The following is a 20,411-nucleotide window of genomic DNA, read 5'->3' on the forward strand; positions in this document are numbered from 1 at the left end:
GCTATAATTTAAGAAAGAGAAGTTTTGGTATGTTAATATCTAAGTAGATAAAAAGAAATCTAGTATGTGTTTGGTCATTCAGTACTTACATAAACCATTTATTTTACTATGACAAACTTAGAAGGCCTAAGCCTAATACATTGGGAAAAGCATAATTTCTTTGCACAAGAACAGTGTTACCGGAAATAAACATCAAGAATTACTTACTAATAGGAAATCTGAAAATTAACAAATCATAGTCTAAAGAAACACAGAGAAGTTATTCAAAATCCATACAATAATTTCCCTGTATATAGGAAAAAAGTGAACCAATGGTCTAGAGAAGGAACAACTATAACTTGGTTTGCTTTGAAACTCATGATTGCTTCCCTAAGACAGAGAATTTAAGTTGAATGAAAAGTACTGTGGAGCTGGAAAAGGATTTTTTTCTCTTGGTGAAGGTAAGATTACCCTAATTTCATATATATTAATCTGGAACTGGTAACCTCTGAGTCAATCCTTTTCTTTTCTTTTTTTTTTTTTAAAGATTTTATTTATTTGACAGAGAGAGACACAGCGAGAGAGGGAACACAAGCAGGGGCAGAGGGAGAGGGAGAAGCAGGCCTCCCGCCGAGCAGGGAGCCCGATGTGGGGCTCGATCCCAGGACCCTGGGACCATGACCTGAGCCGAGGGCAGACGCTTAACAACTGAGCACCCAGGCGCCCTGAGTCAATCCTTTTCAATCTCCTCAGTTTCTTCTCTAAAATTTGAACCTGGCCACTGCCATTTTAAATAGAATCTTAGAGGCTGGTGTAACAACTTGATTTCAGAAGTATACTTTCAAAAACGATTTATAATAAATATGGCCAAATTTTGTTTCCAATGATTAAAATTTGTTCTGTGGAACCAAACAGAAAACTACAAGAAATCATTAAAAAAACTTTTTTCAGGCTGAAGAAATAATCTAATCCATAGAAATTGAAATTCTCGTGAAGATTTTAATATAAAGAAAATAGTACGAACACAGCACATTAGATCCTTCCATGTGTTTATTCTGCTCAAAATTTCAAAGCAAGGAATGTGTGGGCTGTTAGTCAAACCTTTTGATTCAAGGAACAAAATTTCCTTAACATTTTTCAATGTCAAGGCCTGCCAGAGGAAGGCATTAGAACAGCATACTATCACGGTGCTGGAAGTAGTCCTGCTATAAGCTTATCAAAATTCCCTGCATCTTCAACCAAAGGTAATGTCCCACATAGTTGCCCAAGCTAAAAACTAATTTATGACTAATCTAATAGAGTTACACATAGAATGTGCCATTCCAGTGACAGTGCAGATTACAGCAAGCGTTCTCCTCTAATTGGACTGATAATAATAGAATTTTATTTCTAAAATCTATCTTAGAGCTTTCAAAGATTAAAACAGACAGATCTTTAGCACCCCAGCGTCCTTGCCTGTACAGGAAACAACCAAGTTGTGAGAGCATTTATCATGCATGGACACATCAGTTCCTTGCAGGTGCTAGACAGGAATCACAAATGCTTGTTCCACATCATGTCTTCTGTTACCCCGAAGCCTTGGATTTATTTTGTTTAGCAAACCACTCATCACTTTTATCTGCCATCATTGCCTACAGAAAGAGAATTAGAATATATATTTAAGACTATAAAACAAAACATACAGTCCACTTCGTACCTCACTGCACTGTCCGCAGTCATTAACAATTAAAAAGTGTTCATTCAGGGGGCACCTGGGTGGCTCAGTTGGTTTAGCGTCTGACTCTTGGTTTCGGCTCAGGTCACGATCTGCCGGTTATGGGATTGAGCCCCACATCAGGCTCTGCACTCAGCACAGAGTCTGCTTTAGTTCTTTCTCCCTCTCCCTCCAGCTCACGTTCTCGCACTCTCTCTCTCAGATAAATAAAATCTTTAAAAAAGTATTCATTTGGCATAGAGTATTATGTTTAATTTGACAGGATGCTGATAAGTATTGAGCAACTGTTTGCAGATTTTTTTTAAGATTTTACTTATGTATTTATTTATTTTTTTCGAGAGAGAGCGCACGAGTCGGGGGGAGGGGCAGAAGGAGAAGCAGACTCCCTGTGGCAGACTCCCTGCTGAGCAGGGAGCTCAATGGGGGACTCCTTCCCAGGACCCTGGGATCATGACCTGAGCCAAAGGCAGACACTTAGCCAACTGAGCCACCCAGGTGTCCCCAAACGACTCTGTTAAGAAAATAAACTGGCAAGCCATAGACTGGGAAAAGTACTTGCATTTGTAGATATTTAAAAAATGACTCACATCCAGAACTCCAACCAATCAACAAGATAAATAACCAATTTTTTAAAAATGGATTTAAATGGGCCTTAAAAAATAAACAAATATTTAAGTAAGGGACATTCCAGGAGAATAAAATCATTTGAGCAAACTCACGGAGTGTGAAAATACATTCATAGAGAATATAGACTAGAATGGCTAAAATGTAAAACACATAGAGGTGTGCTTTCCAACTAGTTTGTCATGAATCTCAATGGATCATATAAATTATTCTGTACTGATACAGTCCAATTATATTAAAGCTACTTAAAAAATACACAGAAAAAACCAACTATATAAAATCATTTTTAATTAATCAGGGAAATTTTAATAAAACTGGATTTTAAGTGACATTAAAGATATACTGGTGATTTTTTTAAGTGTGCTAATATCAATACGATACATAAGAAAATTCCTTGATTTTTACTTCTTTTAAATAATTTAAAAATGGGGGCGCCTGGGTGGCTCAGTCGTTAAGCGTCTGCCTTCAGCTCAGGTCATGGTCCCAGGGTCCTGGGATCGAGCCTCACATCGGGCTCCCTGCTCGGCGGGAAGCCTGCTTCTCCCTCTCCCACTCCCCCTGCTTGTGTTCCTTCTCTAGCTGTCTCTCCCTGTCAAATAAATAAATAAAATCTTTTAAAAATAATAATAATAATAATTTAAAAATGTATAAAATACTGGAGTGCCTGGGTGGCTCAGTCAGTTAAGCATCTGCCTTCGTCTGCCATCCCTCCTGCCAGCATCAGCATAAATCCAGTCATTTCAAAAACTGTTTAATCTTCTCAGAGTCCTGGGATGGAGCCCCGTATCAGGCTCCCTGCTTGGTGGGGAGTCTGCTTCTCCCTCTCCCTCTGCCCCTCCCTGAGCTTGTGTGTGCATGCAAGCATGCACTCTGTCTCTCTCAAATAAGTAAAATCTTTAAAAATATATATATAAAATACTTAAGTATTTAAGGTTGAAATAACAGTGTCTAAGATTTGCCTTAGAATTCCGTAGCAAAAAAGGGGCCCCTGGGTGGCTCAGTTGGTTAAGCGTCGCTTTCAACTGAGGTCATGATCCCAAAGTCTTGGGTTTGAGCCCCACATGGCTCAGCAGGGAGTCTGCTTCTCCCTCTCCCTCTGCCTCTCCCCCCTGCTCATGCTCTTGCTCTCTCTCTCAAATGAATAAATTAAAAAACTTAAAAAAAAAAAAAATTCCCCAGCCCAAAAAAAAAAAAAAAAAGGCGGGTGGGAAGGAATGATGAAAAATTATGGAGGCGTTGATTAGTGACAGTCACATAGAGATTTGTTGTACTCACCTGTGTATTTTTGGAATATTTAATCACCAAATATTAAAAATAAAATCTATTATGGAAAGAAATGGACAAAAGACTTGAACATACAATTCACAAAGGAAGGTATGCAAATAGCCAATAAGCATATGCAAAGGTGCTAAACATAAGTAGTTATCAGGGAAATGCAAATTAAAACCACAATGAGGGGCGCCTGGGTGGCTCAGTTGGTTAAGCGACTGCCTTCAGCTCAGGTCATGATCCTGGAGTCCCTGGATCGAGTCCCGCATCGGGCTCCCTGCTTGGCGGGGAGTCTGCCTCTCCCTCTGACCCTCCCCCCTCTCATGTGCTCTCTCTCTCATTCTCCCTCTGTCAAATAAATAAATGGAATCTTAAAAAAAAAAACAAAAAAAACAAAACACAAAAAAACACAATGAGAAACCATTTCACACGTTCTAGGATAGCTAAAACAAAAACCCGGCAAAACACAAATGCTGACGAAGATATGGAACAGCCAGAACTCTCAGACACATACATGGCCCACAGGAGAGTAAAGTGGTTCAATCACTTTGGACAACTGTTTGGCAGTCTTTCATAAAGTAAAAGCAATTCTACTCCTAGTTACTACCTAAGAGAAATGAAACATGTCTGTAAGATTTACACAACAATGTTCATAGCAGTCTTCCTTACTGTGGATAAAAATCTGGAAACAACTCAAATATCTATCATTGGAAGAATGGATAAGCAAACTGTTGTACTTACAAGATTGAATACCACTCAGCAATAAAAAAGAAAAAAAAGAATAAACTCCGATATGTACAATTACATGGAAGAATCTCAAAAACATTATGTTAGGTGACAGAAGCCAGGCACAAAAGAATACCTACAGAATGATCTCATTTATATGAAGTCCAAGGGCAAACAAAAATAATGTGACAAATCAGTACAATACTTGCCTCTGGGAGGCAGGGGTGGAAATTAGCTGGAAATGGGCATGGGAGACCTTTCTACAATGATGAAAATGCTCTATATTTTGAACAGTGGTTGTATGAGAATATTTAACTGTCAAAACTCATCAAATGGAACACTAAATTTCCGTTCATTTATATATATATATATATATATATTTTTTAAAGATTTTATTTATTTATTTCACAGAGAGAGACACAGGCGAGAGAGGGAACACAAACAGGGGGAGTGGGAAAGGGAGAAGCAGGGGGAGTGGGAGAGGGAGAAGCAGGCTTCCCGTAGAGCAGGGAGCCCGATGCGGGGCTCGATCCCAGGACCCCGGGATCATGACCTGAGCCGAAGGCAGCTGCTTAACTGACGGAGCCACCCAGGTGCCCTGTTCATTTATATTTCATGTATACTTTACCTCAGTAACAACAAAAAATACTTGTTTGGAGCTTAGGGAGGAGTAGGAACTAGAAATTAGGAAGTCAGAGAATGGACTATGGTTGCAGCTCTGAGGAGAAGTAACCAGAGTAGTAGGTAACCTCTACTCAGAGAAGAGGGTAAATCGTTTTGGAAGGAGACAGAAAGAGGTTCTTGTGTCTGATGAGAAGCTGTCAGAGAGATATGAAGATGGCAGGATCCCTAAGACCAAAGGAGAAGAGAGCTTGAAAGAGGAGGAAGTTGGTGATATGAAAAAGTAAGGAGGAAAAAATCTAACAAATGTGCCAACTGGGAGGTTGTCTGAGATTCTGTTTTCCTTTATGATAAAATTTATTAATGTTCTATTTTCTGTTTCCTGCTTTAATTAAATTGAATGTCTGTTGTTATGTCAGCAGTTTGCCGCACTCTATAAACCATACAACCATCCTGTGAGGTGGATAATCTTATTTTCTCAATTTTTCTGGTAAGAAAACTAAAGCTTAAGGGCTCCTGGCTGGCTTAGTTGGTAGAGTATGTGACTCTTGATCTTGGGGTCATGAGTTCAAGCCCCATGTTGGGCACAGAGATTACTTAAAACAAAACAAAACAAAACAAAACACAAAACTGAAGTTCAGAGAATTTAAGGAAATTACTTACAGTCAGTCACACAGATAGTAAGTGAAGAACCAGGACAGACGGATTCATTCCTTTAATCATCAACAGAGCATTCACTAAGTTCCTACTACACACCAGGTATGTGCTAGAAGCTGGAGTACAATGGCGGCTTTGGATGCTGATGACAGAGTTTGATGAGGACAGAAAAGGAGTTGCTGGACTTGGCAAGAGAAGTCACTGATGATATCAACAGGAGCACTTCCCTGAGCGACAGGAGCCAGTGCAGAACAGACTCAAGTGTGAATGGGAGGTAAGAAGTAGAAAGAGAGTGTAGGCAGATTTTTTAAAAAGAACTATGGAGAAGGAATATGGGGCAAAAGATTTTAAAAAGATGGGAGACATGAAACCTTGTCTGCATGCTGACGAGAACGATTCATTAGAAAGGGAGGGAATGCCACTGTAGACTGGAAATGAAAGGACCAGAAGAGCTAAAGAAGCCAGGGGGTGTATCCAGGCCTTTGCCCTCGCGGTGCAGAATCACGATACACAGAGCAGGAGTGGTTCCCCAGGCCGTGTGAGCAAGTGCGAGGGCACGAATGCTACCCCCAGTTAAGAGTCACCTGGGCGCAGGGCCGCCTAGCTGGCTCGGTCGGCAGAGTGTGTAACTCCTGATCTCAGGGTTGTGCGTTCGAGCCCCACATTGACTGTAGAGATTACTTATAAATAAAATCTTTTTTTTTTTTTAAAGATTTTATTTGACACAGAGAGAGAGCACAAGCAGGGCGAAAGGGAGAAGCAGGCTCCCCACTGAGCAGGGAGCCCCACGCGGGGCTCGATCCCAGGACCCTGGGATTATGACCTGAGCCGAAGGCAGACACTTAACTGACTGAGCCACTCAGGTGCCCCACTTATAAATAAAATCTTTAAAAATAAATAAATAAATAAAATCTTGACTAGGGGAAAAAAAAAGTCATATGGGTGGCAATGAAGACGCATGTTCCTGGCTCAAAAGTCACCATACCAGCAAAGGGACACAGCACTGGATCCTCTTGCTTTAGCCCTTCCCCACACACTTAACATCATCCGCTGTGGGCCTATGGGGATACAAAGTCAGAAACGAGACTCACGTCATCCAACAATCTGTTTCCCTCTGGATCCATCTTAGAAAGTTCTCGAAATGCTTCATCCCCGACAAAGCAAATTTCATGTCCATCCTACACCAATAAAGAGAAAAGAAGTTTGGCAAAAAGACACCTTGAAGAAACCCCTCGTGCAGCCCATCCCTTTCCTGAGTAATACTTACAGGGTCAGCCAGAATGACCACTTGTACTGTTGCTTTCCCTGGGGTGTCCAGACTCACCAGGGGAGTCAGAATCTTCTGGTTCTCACTTTTCATCAAGTCTTCTAAGTCCGGTAACTTGAGGAAAACAAAGAGGCAAAGTGAGCAAGGGGTCACATACCACTCCCACACTGTGGCCCACATGAGCCCTAGAGGAGTATCACCTAGGCACCACTTGTTTGATTTTATTATCTCAGCCGTTCTTGAGACAACTGTTGAACTTGATACCAAGCCACAAATGGAACGAACCTAAAGAAGGGAGGGCTGAGGTTCTTAGCTGGTTCAACTAGCTAGTCCCAGAGCTTACACAAAAGACCCAAGAACAAACATTACCTCTTTCTGGGGGCAAGAAAAGGCAATTCTTCCAAAAGCTGCTGCATGATCAACTGTACCCTTGATACCCTGTAGCTCCAGCTTACACTGAAAAGAAATAAGAAAGTGGGTCTATTTTTTGGGAAGAGGTTATGTGGTTAAAAAAAAATCAAACAGTACTAAAGGAATAAAGTAAAAACTATTTCTCCCTTCTATTCTCTCCCAGAGGCTTCCTGTGTGTCCTGCTAGACACATGGCATGCACAGATCTTTTTTTTTTTTTAATATAAACAGTAGCATAATCTACACATTATTCTGTCCCTTGTTTTTATCCAATGTTACTCCATTGGCACATAACGATTCACCCCATTCTTTCTGATAGCTGCACAGTAATCCATTCTATGGATAAACCATACATTATTGAACTATTCCTCTAATGCACAGGACATTGGGGTTATTTCTTATCTTTTGCTATCACAATGCTGCAACAGATAACCTTGTACACTTTTCCTTGCACACACGAACAGTGAGTATATCTGTGAAATAAATTCCTAGGAGTAGACCTGCTGGGTCAGAGTGCAAGGACTAAATCATGTTCAAATGCTAGGTTATTAAAAAAAAAAAAAAAAGATGAAAATAGATTATCATTATAGTACTAGCTCTTATCTCCATCTCTTCTGACTCAGCAATTCCACTTCTGAAAGGATATATCCCCAAATATAAACAAAAGTAATACTGGGTGATGAAGTTATCAGCAATTATTATTTTCTTCTTTCTGTTTATCTGTGTAAATATTGAATCACAGTGAAAAAACTCTGAGAATAACCTTCATGTTAACCTCATTTATAAGCCTAATTCAAAGTAACAGATTACTTCTCTCCAAGATCACTCACCTGGTTATCAGCATAGCCCAGCAAAGCCCTTTGCTTCTCTTCATCTTTTTCATAAATTTTCATTCCCAGTAGATTAGACCAGTAGTTCAAGGACTTCTGAAGATCAGACACTGCTAGAGTTACTTTTAATACAGGATCTGGAGAGTAATAAAACAGTAGGAATGGACAGATCAGTGCAATGGAATAGAACAGAAAGACTAAATCAGGCTTGAATATGTATAAGAACTTTTTTTTTTTTTTTAAGATTTTATTTATTTGACAGAGAGAGAGAGAGAGACAGCACAAGCAGGGGGGGAGCGGCAGGCAGAGTCAGAGGGAGAAGCAGGCTCCCCACAGAGCAGGGAGCCTGACGTGGGGCTCGATCCCAGGACCCTGGGATCGTGACCTGAGCCGAAGGCGGACGCTTAACTGACTGAGCCACCCAGGTGCCCCAAGAACTTAGTTTATGTTAAGAAAGGGATTTTAGGTCAGTATGAAAGGGCACATTATTCAATAAATGGCACAAAGATAACTGGCTTGTCATTTGGTGGGAAATAGTTACACCTTTAAACTAAATGGCAAAATACATTCAATTCGATGGGTTAAAGGATTAAGTTTAAAGAATGAAACCATGAAAATACTAGAAACAGGTCATCATTGCTGCAATTTTGGGGTGGAAAAAGATTTTTTTAAAAACCTGACACCAGAGATAGAAAAACCATGAAGGAAAAAATTTACTAGGTTAATTACATGAAATGGAAAATTCCTAGAAACAACACCAAAAAAGAAAGAAAGAAAGAAAGAAAAAGAAAAAAAATTACAATCAAAGAGTAAATGACAAAGTGGGAAACATTTTTGCAACATAGATGACAAAAAGTCCTTAATATTTAAATCACCTTTAAACGTTAGTAGGAAAAAGATGAACATCCTAGAAAAATTAGGTAAAAAGCACAAAGTGGTATTCCACAAAGAATGAACTGTAATGGTCAACGAACATTCAACAAAAAACACATTCAACCTCACAAATAATCAAAGAAATTAGAATTAAAACAAAACATTTTGTTATTTCATTGGCAAATAATTTTAAAAGTCACTGTGTTAACTGTTGATAGGGCAGGGGAAAAAAAATCACGATCATATAATACTAACAGAGTGCAAATTAGTATATTTCTGGGCAACAATCTGACAGATGTACCCAAAGCCTAAAAAAATGTAAACTGCTTTTCAAAGAGCAATCCTATTATCACCAACTAAAGAAGTAACTGTAGATGTATGAAGGGCTTTCATAGAGCAACAGTGTTGCTCATAACAATGAAACACTAGGGACAACATAAATATCCAACAACAGACAACTGTTTAATCTTCCCACCATGTAATACAATGGAATTGTTACAATGGAACATATGATATATAGATAGTTTTTTTGTGTGGTTTTTTTTTTTTTTTTTTTGATAAATGATTGGAAAGATACACTCTAAAATGTTAACAGTGATTATCTGGCTAGATGGGTACTGTTTTCTTCTTTCTTCTTCTATGCTTATCTGTCTAGGAAAAGAAAATCTGTTTTTTTGCAAAAAGGATAAAACATTATACTAAAACATTTAACATTATTGGAAATTTTTATACTGTAAGGTGACCTTCTGAAGAGCTGCTCTACTGTGATAAGTTCAGTACATTTTTCTTTGGTTTTCACAGCCTCAGCCCCATTTGCTAGAACTGCAATACCATGACGAAGGCAGTGTTTCTCACAGGTGCCTCTGCCTGGCAGACTGTTCGTTTTCCCCGTTCATTGAGACATCAACAAATTCCAGCCAACTGGGTCCCTGAAGGATGCAGGACAGGAATGGTAACAAATGAGTGAGACTACCCAGGACCCAGTGATTCAAAGGAAGACTGGACACCAGCTAGACTGATAGATTTGACTCTATTACCAATCGGAAATTAATGCCCCAAAGGTATTATCATTCCAAAGGACAAAAACATCTTAGGATTGTAGGGCTCTCCATTTTTTATGTATATATATATTTTTTAATAAAGATTTTTCTTTATTTATTTGACAGAGATAGACACAGTGAGAGCAGGAACACAAGCAGGGGGAGTAGGAGAGGGATAAGCAGGCTTCCCGCTGAGCAGGGAGCCCAATGCGGGGCTCAATCCCAAGACCCTGGGATCATGACCTGAGCCGAAGGCAGATGCTTAATGACTGAGCCACCCAGGCGCCCCTTTATGTATCTTTTTTAAAAGAGACTCTTTTTATTTTTATTTTATTTTTTTAAATATTTTATTTATTTGACAGAGAGAGACACAGCGAGAGAAGGAACACAAGCAGGGGGAGTGGGAGGGGGAGAAGCCGGCCTCCCGCTAAGCAGGGAGCCCGATGCGGGGCTCAATCCCAGGGCCCTGGGATCGTGACCGGAGCCGAAGGCAGACGCTTAACAACTTAGCCACCCAGGCGCCCCAAAAGAGACTCTTTTTAAAGATTTTATTTTCGAGAGAGAGAGAGAGAGAGAGCCTACACAAGCAGGAGGAGGGGCAGAGGGACAAGCAGACTCCCTGCTGAGCAGGGAGCCCAATGTAAGGCTCAATCCCAGGACCCTGAGATCATGACCTGAGCTGACACTGAGTCAGACACTTAACCAATTCAGCCACCCAGGCGCCCCTCCATTTTCTGTGTATTGAAACATCATTACAACTAGGAAAAAAAAAATGCATAGCAGAATTAGTGGCAGGAGTTAAGCTTTAAAGTTTTAAATTCTTGCTTTATATGCAAGAATCACCCATCAATAAAAATAATCATAAAAATCCCTTAAGTCACCAGTGAAGTACAGAAATACCATCTGGCAGTAAGTCCTACAGCACCAGTCTAACCTCCCACACTGGAACACATCATTCTTTCCTTTGCTGAGCTCCAGATGAAAAGCAAGTAGCATTATACACACAATCAGACTCAGTACAAGGGGCATTTGGGCACTGAGGCAGACCAGGGGAAGAAAGAGAATCCATGTCTCCCATCTCAGGTCCACTTAAGGACGTGTGCTCACAGACTGAAATGGCAGGCAGAACGGCCTTTGCTATTCGCTAGTGTTTTTTTCTGTTATTGTTTTTCTTTCAGCAGAGCAGATAGCACAACATGCAGGGATTACACATATGATGAGGATGCTTCTGCAGTAAACGAAACAGGTCGTGCAAGGTCTCTTTCTGCATGGCAGTCAGTGTGTTGGGCTCCTCACTTCTATTCCACCCTCACTCACCTAGCAACAGCACTATAGTTTGTGAAACTGACCTCAGCTGGAGAGATAAAATCAACTAGTCTAAGGATAATCCTATTTCCCTTAGCAGTGATTCATTCAGGAGTGTGAAATCAAGTCTGACCAGGAAGTCTGCAGGAAGCTTCCAGAAGAGTTTTGCTCTGCTCTTAATAAAAATCAACAGAAGTCAGTCTCTTCTTCCCCTGCCAGATGAGAATGTGGAAGCAGGTAGCCCCAATGCTACTGGCAGCCACCCAACAACCACAAGGGAACTGGTCTAGAAACAGACCCCTATGGACAAGAGGATGGGGACAGAGAGAAAAGCTGGATTCTTGATGCCATTGCTGAGCTGCTGAATCAACTAACCCATAGACTACCTACTCTGTGAGCTAAAACATTTTCTTATTGTTCATGCTAGTTTGAGATTGGTTTTCTGTTATAGCTGAAAGTATCCTAAATAGATATATTACCAGCAGAATAGAACCAGAACCAGTAAGATCCCCTAGAATTATGCACTACAGTTCTAATATGAAAATATGATTTCTCGGGATGCCTGGGTGGCTCAGTCATTTAAGTGTCAGATTTTTTATTTCAGCTTAGGTCATGATCTCAGGGTTGTAAGATCGAGCCTCACATTAGGCTCCACAATGTGTGTGGAGCCTGCTTAAGATTCTCTGTCCAGGGAAACCTGGGTGGCTCAGTCGGTTAAGGACCTCAGGGTCCTGGGGTTGAGTCCCACATTGGGCTCCTTGCTCCAAGGGAAGCCTGCTTCTCCCTCTCCCACTCCCCCTGCTTGTGCTCTCTCTCTCTCTGACAAACAAATAAAATCTTAAAAAAAAAAAAAAAAAAAAGATTCTCTCTCCCTCTGTCCTTCCTCTCACTGCGTGTTTCTCTCTCTCTCTAAAAAAAAAAAAAGAAAAGAAAAGAAAATATGATTTCTCAAAGAATAAGAAACACTGGCTTGGGAAAGATATCATGTCAATACAGACTCTACAGGAGAAAGAAATCCAGTTCCTCTCTCCTTTCATCAAAGATGCTGTTAGACAGAGGGCTTTTGTTAGTCCCGGTATAATTACCTGACTGAGGTGGACTGCGATTCTCCAAATAGAACTTATATCCTCCTGGGGCCTCGGTTTCAAAAACACCTTCTGTAACTTCACTGAGTGGCCACTCCAGCTTCCTGGCATTGCTGACAGCCTGGCTAGAAGCGAGTGTGATACCCTAGGACAAACAACAATATCACCAAGTGTATAACCACAGATCTTTTCTAGAGCAAGATAATGAGGCAAAATCCCATTGCCTTTACATCATGCTACCCAAGATTTAATTGGCATTCAAAATTTTTTAGTGATTTTTTTAAAAGATTTTATTTATTTGAGAGAGATCGAGCAGAGGGAGAGAGAGAGAAAGCAAGGAAGCACAAGCAGGGGAAGCAGCAGAGGGAGAGGAAGAAGCAGGCTCCCTGACCTGGGGCTCAATCCCAGGACCCTAGGATCATGACCTGAGGTGAAGGCTGATGCTTAACCGACTGAGACACCCAAGTGCCCCTCTTCTAGTGATTTTAAAGTAGGTTTTGGACATACCTCTCCTACAAAGATCCCAAATGTGAATTATAGGACAGAAGTTCAAAGGCTAGAGAAGTTTGACCATTTTATTTTTTAAAAGATTTTATTTATTTCACAGAGAGAGAGAGTGAGCAAGAGCGCGGGCACAAGCAGGGGTAGTGGCAGAGGGAGAGGGAGAAGCAGGCTCCCCGCTGAGCAGGGAGCCCGGATGTGGGGCTGGATCCCAGGACCCTGAGATTGTGACCCGAGCCGAAGGCAGAAGCTTAACCAACTGAGCCACCCAGGTACCCTGAGAAGTTTGATCATTTTTATACCAAAGATAATCTCTTTTAATTTTAAAGATCTAATCAGAGACATCTTGATCTTACCTTGGCTTGCCAGCTACCTACTTAAGATGTTTTATTTTTATTTTTGCTTTTTAAACAAAAAAACTTGGGCTTCTTGGTGGCTCAGTCAGTTAAGCCTCTGCCTTCGGCTCAGGTCATGATTTCAGGGTCCTGGGATCAAGTCCCACGTCAGGCTCCCTGCTCCTCAGGGAGTCTGCTTCTCCCTCTGCCCCTGCCCCACTCATTCTCTCAATCTCTTTCTAATAAATAAAATCTTTAAAAATAAATAAAAAAATTTAAACCAACTATCAAGGTATTACTTAAATTTAATCAAAATACCTAAAAATGTAAACTATGTCTTCTGATAAGACGAGCTGTAGTTCTAACTGGGATTATCATAACAGCCTCTCTTTCCCTGAGTCTTGTCAATCCATCACCCACTCTGTAGCCAAAGTAAATTTTTCTGAAACATATTCTACCCTCAAGACAGCAACCCTATGTAGTTTCTCCCCTGCTTAAAACCCTTGATAGCTCATCGTTTCACTCAGGGATGGCTTCTAATGGCCTGAAAGGCCCAACACAACCTAATCCCATGTCGTTTCTGACCCCATCTCCTCCCACTTTCCCCTTGTTCCATCTATTTCAGCCAGACTGGCTGCATTTTCTGGAAAATGCCAGGTGCTGTCTGAGGGCTTTTGCACAGGCTGTTCTAACTGGTTTGCTCTTCCCTGCGATATCCACATGGCTAACTCTCTTCTCTCCTGTGAGACTTTCCACTATTGTCCCCTCCTCCCTGATACCTACCCTCAACACCCTCCTTAAAATTAAAACCAGTCATCTCTCCCATACTCCCCATCCCCCTTCCTCTGCTCTGTTCTTTTCCAATAACAACGATCACCTTTAAAACAACATATTATATGATTTATTTATTCTATTTATTATATGTTGTCTGTCAGGCCCTGATTCCCTCCCCCGGCAGGCAAAGATTTTTGTCCATTTTGTTCACTGGTTATCCAAAGTTCCTGGAGCTGTGCCTGCCACATAGCAGGCACTCAATAAATATTTGTTGTATGAATAAAAACCACAATAAATACTTTAATACATAGTTCTTTTCACATATTCGTTAACATACATGTAAACTAAATTCCTAGGTGTGAAACTGCAAGGTCTAAGGCCAAATGCATTATTTTGATACTGCCAAACTGAAGTTGTAGTAATTTACACTCTTATAAAAGTAATGTATGAGAGTGGCAGTTGTCTAACACCCTTTGTAACAGTGTGTTATGACACTTCTTGATTTTTGTCAGTCTGATAGGTGACAAATGGCAGCTTGGCAGTTGAACATCTTTTTCAATGTTTGAGAGACATTTCTGATTTATTTTCTATGACTGTCTGTTCACAGTTTTTGCCCCTTAAAAAAAAAAAATTAAGTTGTTGATCCTCTTTTTTTTTAAGATTATTTGAGAGAGAGAGAGAAAGAGAGAGAGAGAGAGACAGAGAGGGAGGAAGGGCAGAAGGAGAGGGAGAGAATCTCAAGCAGACTCCCAGCTGAGTGTGGAGCTGAATGTAGGGCTCGATCTCACGACCCCGAGATCACGACCTGAGCCTAAATCAGGTGTTGGACAGTAACCGACTGGGCCACCCAGGAGCCCCTCGATCCTCTTCTTTTTAATGTATGGGAACTCTTTATATAAACTGGAGATCTATATAACCGTCTTTCTTTTTGTTCCATGAACTGAGGAGCCCAGAAGGTTCCTTTCATTAGGGATATTTTACTACCAGAGTCTCTCAGGAAGACCCACAGTGGAGCAGCCCCGGGGTTCTCCACCTACATGACCTCTGACCCTGCAGCACCATCAATCAACATCTGACTTGAGCCGGTGAAATGCTGATGGTGCCAAGATGGTTTTGCTCTTTTTTCTCTCCCTGATTTAAATTTGGAGAGTAAGGAAAAGATAAGGAGAAACACAAAGAAATTTTCATTTACACTCAATCACCAAATCCTATTAACTCTACCTCCTAAACATCTCTCAAGTCCACCCACTTCTCTCCATCTCCCACTCCTACCACATGAGTTAAGGAGCTTCCAGTCACTTGCTGTACTACCCTTTGAGCTAGTTTCCTCGCTTCCAGTTTTGCTTCCTTCCAACCCAATCTCCATGCTCCAGCCAGGTGGATTCTTGCATACCACATATATTGTGTTATTCCCCTACTTTAAAAATGGCTTCACTGTGTTTTTAGAATAAAGTGTAAACACCCTTGTATGATGTGGCCCCAGCTTATTTCTCCAGCCTCCTCTCTGCCCACTTCCTCTTCACACACTTAGCTCCAGGCAGACTGTGCCAGTCCCAGCTCCTGACAGCCATGCTCCCTCTCACCTCCAGGCCTGTGCACATGTTGAGGACACTCATCTCACCGTCCCACCTCCACCCCACTCACCTGGCTCAGGTGTCACTTCTGGGAAGCTTTCTCTGAACTCTCACCTCTCGGGGAATTCCTCCTAGGTGTTCCCACATCCGCCTATTCTTATTCCAATCTTAGCACTAATCACACTGTATTCTTCCGTCTCTTTACTTGTTTCCCCCACCAGACAGGAAGCTCCTTAGGCCAGGGAACATGCTTCACTCTACTGTATCCCCAGGACCTAACCCGTACATGGAAGATAGGAAGTCACAATAAATATCTGTCAAATGAATAAATTAGGGCTACCTGGGTGGCTCAGTCAGTTAAGCATTTGACTCTTGATTTCAGCTCGGGTCATGATCTCACAGTTGTGAGACCGAGCCCCTCATCAGGCTCTGAGCTGGACGTGGAGCCTGCTTCAGATTCTCTCTCTCCCTCTCTAATAAAAATAAATAAATGAATGAATGAATGAATAAATTAGTGAGAGACATGAAGAATGAGAAAGAGAAAAACAGACACTAATACGTTAAATCTGAACCATCCTTTTCATTTACAAAATACTTTTATAGATATTTGATTCTTATAAAAATTCCACTTAAATGTCATTATTATTTTAACGTGCGTTAAGAGTAATAGCAGGTTTAAATGACCAAAATAACATCTAGCATGAGGTAGATCTGCTCAGTAGATCCCAAGAGAAAACTAGTTACTGCTGTCTTGCTGTGTATTTGGGCCCAGTGACATTCTATCTAGCACACAGTGGCTGCTCAATAAGAGGCAGATACCGTAACTATTAGATGCACACTGACTTGAACTCTTGCATGAAGGAAGGAAGGAATGCGGTATATGCAACGCTTCTTTCACTTTCTCCTTAAAAGCTTCTCGAGTTTTTCAATGACTAGCATTGGCCATAATAGCACAGCCTGATCCTAAAGGGCATTAGAGAGAAAATCCTTCTCTGGTTGGTGATCAGGACCTGCCTGACCAGACCAATGACTCTGGCCCTTCTCTCTCTCAAGGTTCAGTCATTTTGTCTCTGTCAAAGCTGTCTCTAAGTCTCGAGGTTGACCTCCAAACACTGGAAGAACACAATTCATCCCGAAGCCAGCTCTGAGACAGGTGCACGAGCGATTATCTTCTTAATAGAAAACATAAAACCATCACAAGCCACCAACTGGGCCGTCATCATACCTGAGGTTGTATCAGGGACCTCGATAAAGGGCACAGCCAAAGTCTGCTCAAACAAAATGACATTTACCATGAAGTCATTGCCAAGCCTGTAGTGTCCAATGCCATAATTGTAAGTCAGTTCTGCGACGAAATGATCATCCTCAGGTCCAAATCCCACCATCGTCTTACTCCATTTCCCATCATAAGGCCTAGAAAATGAAAGTAAATGAACCCAGTGAATACAGACAAAATCTGCCTGAGGCCTGCCCTGAGGAACTCTTGGGACAGAACAGTGGGCAGTCTCCCCTGGTCCCCTGGGTCAGCTGTAAGGATGAGATGACCTCTCAGCGCGTGCTAAAAGCAGTGGTGCACAGTGCTCGCGGGCCTCACCACCAGGGGCTCCAAAGACCACCTGTCTGGCGCTTATTTGAGGGAAAGATTTGTTTACCTTTTCTTTAAAGTAGGGGACATACTCCTCTAAAGATACTTCTCCAGCCTTTATTTTTTTGCACATCTCTCACCAAGCATGCAATTCTCTTTAGGCCTTGGAATTTTCCAGCTTGCTATGGCTATTAGGCTAAGACGCTCAATAAGACATTGCTTCATTTAGGGCCACCTGGGTGGCTCAGTCGATTAAGTGTCTGCCTTTGGCTCAGGTCATGATTCCAGGGTGCTGGGCTTGAGCCCCAAGTTGGGCTCTCTGCTCAGCGGGAGCCTGCTCTTCCCTCTCCCTGCCGCTCCCCCTGCTCGTACTCTCTCTCTGTGTCAAATAAATAAATAAAATCCTAAAAAAAAAAAAAGACATTGGTTCACTTAGAGTATACACTTACTTGTGTTTTTGAAGCTGCCACCCTAATTTATTGATTCCTGAATTTATTGCACTGCCTTATACTCACTTCGAGAAACTGTCTTCTGTTCTCCAGGGGTATTCAAAGCCTAAAGGAGATTTTAAAAAACAAGGTGTCGGGCGCCTGGGTGGCTCAGTTGGTTAAGCGACTGCCTTCGGCTCAGGTCATGATCCCGGAGTCCCGGGATCGAGTCCCACGTCGGGCTCCCTGCTCGGCGGGGAGTCTGCTTCTCCCTCAGACCCTCCACCCTCTTGTGCTCTCTCTCCCATTCTCTCTCTCAAATGAATAAATAAAATCTTTAAAAAAAAAAAAAAAAAAAAAACCACTGTTTGGGCGCCTGGGTGGCTCAGTTGGTTAAGTGACTGCCTTCGGCTCAGGTCATGATCCCGGAGTCCCGGGATCGAGTCCCGCATCGGGCTCCCTGCTCGGCAGGGAGTCTGCTTCTCCCTCTGACCCTCCCCCCTCTCATGTGCTCTCTTTCTCATTCTCTCTCTCTCAAATAAATAAATAAAATCTTTAAAAAAAATAAAATAAAAAATAAAATAAAAAACAAGGTGTCATACCCATTACAGGCAGCTTTGCAGCCTTCTTCAAATTCCTCATGCCGCAGAATCTGGTAAGGGAATTACAATACGCTGTAAAGTGTTACCAGTACTGTACACAGCATATTTAGCACAAGCTAAAATGTTAAAACACAGACATTTATAATTTGTAAGCTTTACTTCTAAAACAAAAGACAATGAGCTTTGTCTCTTTCCCAGACTGGAAGTAGTAGAAGTGAGGAAGAACAGTTTGACACCAAGGGTCAGGCAACCAAGGCTGTGAAATCTACTTGGATTGGGAAGCAGCGCTGTGGAGTTAAAATCACCCCCACCACCCAGAAAACCAAAGTATGGCCTTCAGCATTAGAGAATTCTGATTTGGAATCCTGGCTGTCACTCAATAGCTGTCTGAGATCGAGAACGTTGTCTGAGAATGTTGCTGAGGGCCTGAGTCTCCCAATGTGTTGTGAAAATAGATGATTTATTAAACTATTTGGCACAGAACCCCACACACAGTAGCCTCTCAATGTCTCAAGTTTCTATTCTCCTTTTTGATTCCCATTGCTACTGCTCCAGCTCAAGTTCCCATCAGTTCTCTCCCATACTATTAAAAATCATCCTTATTGATCTCTTTCCTTAATACCACCATAAAATTATGTCCCTCATGCACAGCTCTGATCACATCATTACCCTGTTCTAAAATGTCAGAGAGCTCCCTACTTACTGAGCCTTAACATCCAAATTCCTCAGTATTCAAGATACTATCAGAAGTAGTCCCAGCCTATTTGTCCTGATACCCCATCTCAACTTCAACTAAGTCATCTAAGCTAAAGACACAGAAAACTAGTGGTGTTTCCCAAACATACCTTATCTTTGCATTGGCTCTTTCAGTTTTTCCAGTATACTCCTCCCTCTAATCTTTGTTGTGGAAATCCTGCCTGTCTTTATAGATCAACTCAAATGCAAGATCTCCATGAATTATGTCCTGATGATCCAGGCTGAAGTTAAATCTTTCCTATAGTATTTTTTAATAATAGTAGTAGCTACCACTTACATAATACATATGATGTATCAAATACTACACACATAACAGTTTAATCTTCAAAACAAAGCTTCAGTCATCGACGAAACACAGTAAGGGAGAGTTTTGTGGGTTTTCATCACTTATCAAGTTTTGACTTCCATTACCGTTAGCTATGTACAAATCAAATTCTCATCTCCACCCACATCCTAGGCCGGCCGGAAGCTTTAGTTGAGGACAGACACCAAGGTCATTTTCATCTTTGTCACCAAAGCTGTCACCAACACAGGACCGTGAAGCACAAACGATATATTTTAAATGACTGATGAATTCAGGTAACTCCCTTGCACGCCACATCTTCTGCACTCTACATTAAATTGCACTCTTGCACCTCTAAAGCCCTTGCTTATCGGGAGCTCCCCAATAGCTTCCACCTGCATTTGCCACCCAGGTGATCCCTGCAGAATCGCAACTGCTCAGGGCTGGAGAGGCCGCTGCCGGGTGTTGGAGACAATGGGTTCTGACTTCACACTTAGATCTGGACTGTTGAGAGGAGGGCCGGAGCATTCACCCGGAGGTTGAATATACATAAGGGACCATTGAAAGCAGGCCTGAGTGAAGCAGAGGTCTACATAGGCTGATTATCTAAACCGAAAGGCTCCAAACCGGAAGAGACTGGGTTATCGTTCATTGGGAGAGTATTATATTACTTTTTGTTTACGGTCTTTACCACTAGACTGGAAGCTCCACAAGGGCTCAGGCTCAGTATCTGTGAATGAACTTAAGTGAAAGAAACGTGTGTGGGCACACAGTCGACGACTAATAAAGGCCCCTTTCAAAGGTCACCAACCCAACCAGCAACATGCAACGCTTCCTGAAGCTGAAAACCCGACAGGGCTAACGGGGAGTGCAGGGCTCAGGTCGGACACCGGGGCACGGGCGGAGATTCACGACACACCCAGTTGTCCCCTTCTTGGGCCAGTGGGGCTGAGCGGCCCCGGCCACCCACCCTCGCACGCCAGCCCCTCTCGGCCCCGTCTGCACCTTCATCCCCAGGACATCGCGGAAGAAACACGCCGTCTGGAAGCGGTTTCCCACTTTGAATACGAAGTGCAAAGCTCGACGAGCAGCCATAGCCATCGGCTCCACACAGTCAGGGGTGGATGCGCAGACGGGTCGTGACGTCACTGGTCGCCGCCGGCGCGCTCCCGT

The 20,411-nt window shown here is 42.1% G+C and overlaps 1 protein-coding gene across 3 annotated transcripts; it reads right to left on the minus strand.

Annotated features, from left to right (window-relative positions):
- Positions 1-1,011: 1,011 nt before the first annotated feature.
- Positions 1,012-20,382, minus strand: GLOD4 (glyoxalase domain containing 4). 3 transcript variants are annotated; one of them, XM_035027628.1, is made up of 10 exons: positions 20,244-20,332; positions 18,200-18,249; positions 17,685-17,724; positions 16,877-16,997; positions 12,401-12,545; positions 8,098-8,234; positions 7,227-7,313; positions 6,858-6,971; positions 6,682-6,768; positions 1,012-1,610 (listed from the first exon to the last, which is right to left on the minus strand). In XM_035027628.1, the coding sequence occupies exons 2-10, from the start codon at positions 18,237-18,239 to the stop codon at positions 1,545-1,547; spliced, it is 837 nt and encodes a 278-aa protein (XP_034883519.1). In that variant the 5' UTR covers positions 18,240-18,249; positions 20,244-20,332; the 3' UTR covers positions 1,012-1,544. The 3 variants fall into 3 exon arrangements, with proteins under 3 accessions (XP_034883519.1, XP_034883518.1, XP_034883520.1); XM_035027627.1 differs by lacking the exon at positions 17,685-17,724 and having other exon boundaries at positions 20,244-20,382; XM_035027629.1 differs by lacking the exons at positions 18,200-18,249; positions 20,244-20,332 and having other exon boundaries at positions 17,619-17,689.
- Positions 20,383-20,411: the final 29 nt, after the last annotated feature.

This window comes from Mirounga leonina, unplaced genomic scaffold (genome assembly GCF_011800145.1).
Source record: "Mirounga leonina isolate KUSES-001 unplaced genomic scaffold, KU_Mleo_1.0 Mir_200, whole genome shotgun sequence".
Classification (NCBI taxonomy): domain Eukaryota; kingdom Metazoa; phylum Chordata; class Mammalia; order Carnivora; family Phocidae; genus Mirounga; species Mirounga leonina.

Bases quoted from the DNA above. Each gene is read 5' to 3' on its own strand.
- GLOD4 (XM_035027627.1), bottom strand. From the start codon at position 20,339: ATGGCTATGGCTGCTCGTCGAGCTTTGCACTTCGTATTCAAAGTGGGA. The intron at 12,546-16,876 runs GTAAATGTCATT...TGTTTGTCCTAG, and splicing joins GGCTTGGCAATGACTTCATG to GGTATCACACTCGCTTCTAG. The intron at 6,769-6,857 runs GTAAGTATTACT...TTATTGGTGTAG, and splicing joins TGGTCATTCTGGCTGACCCT to GATGGACATGAAATTTGCTT.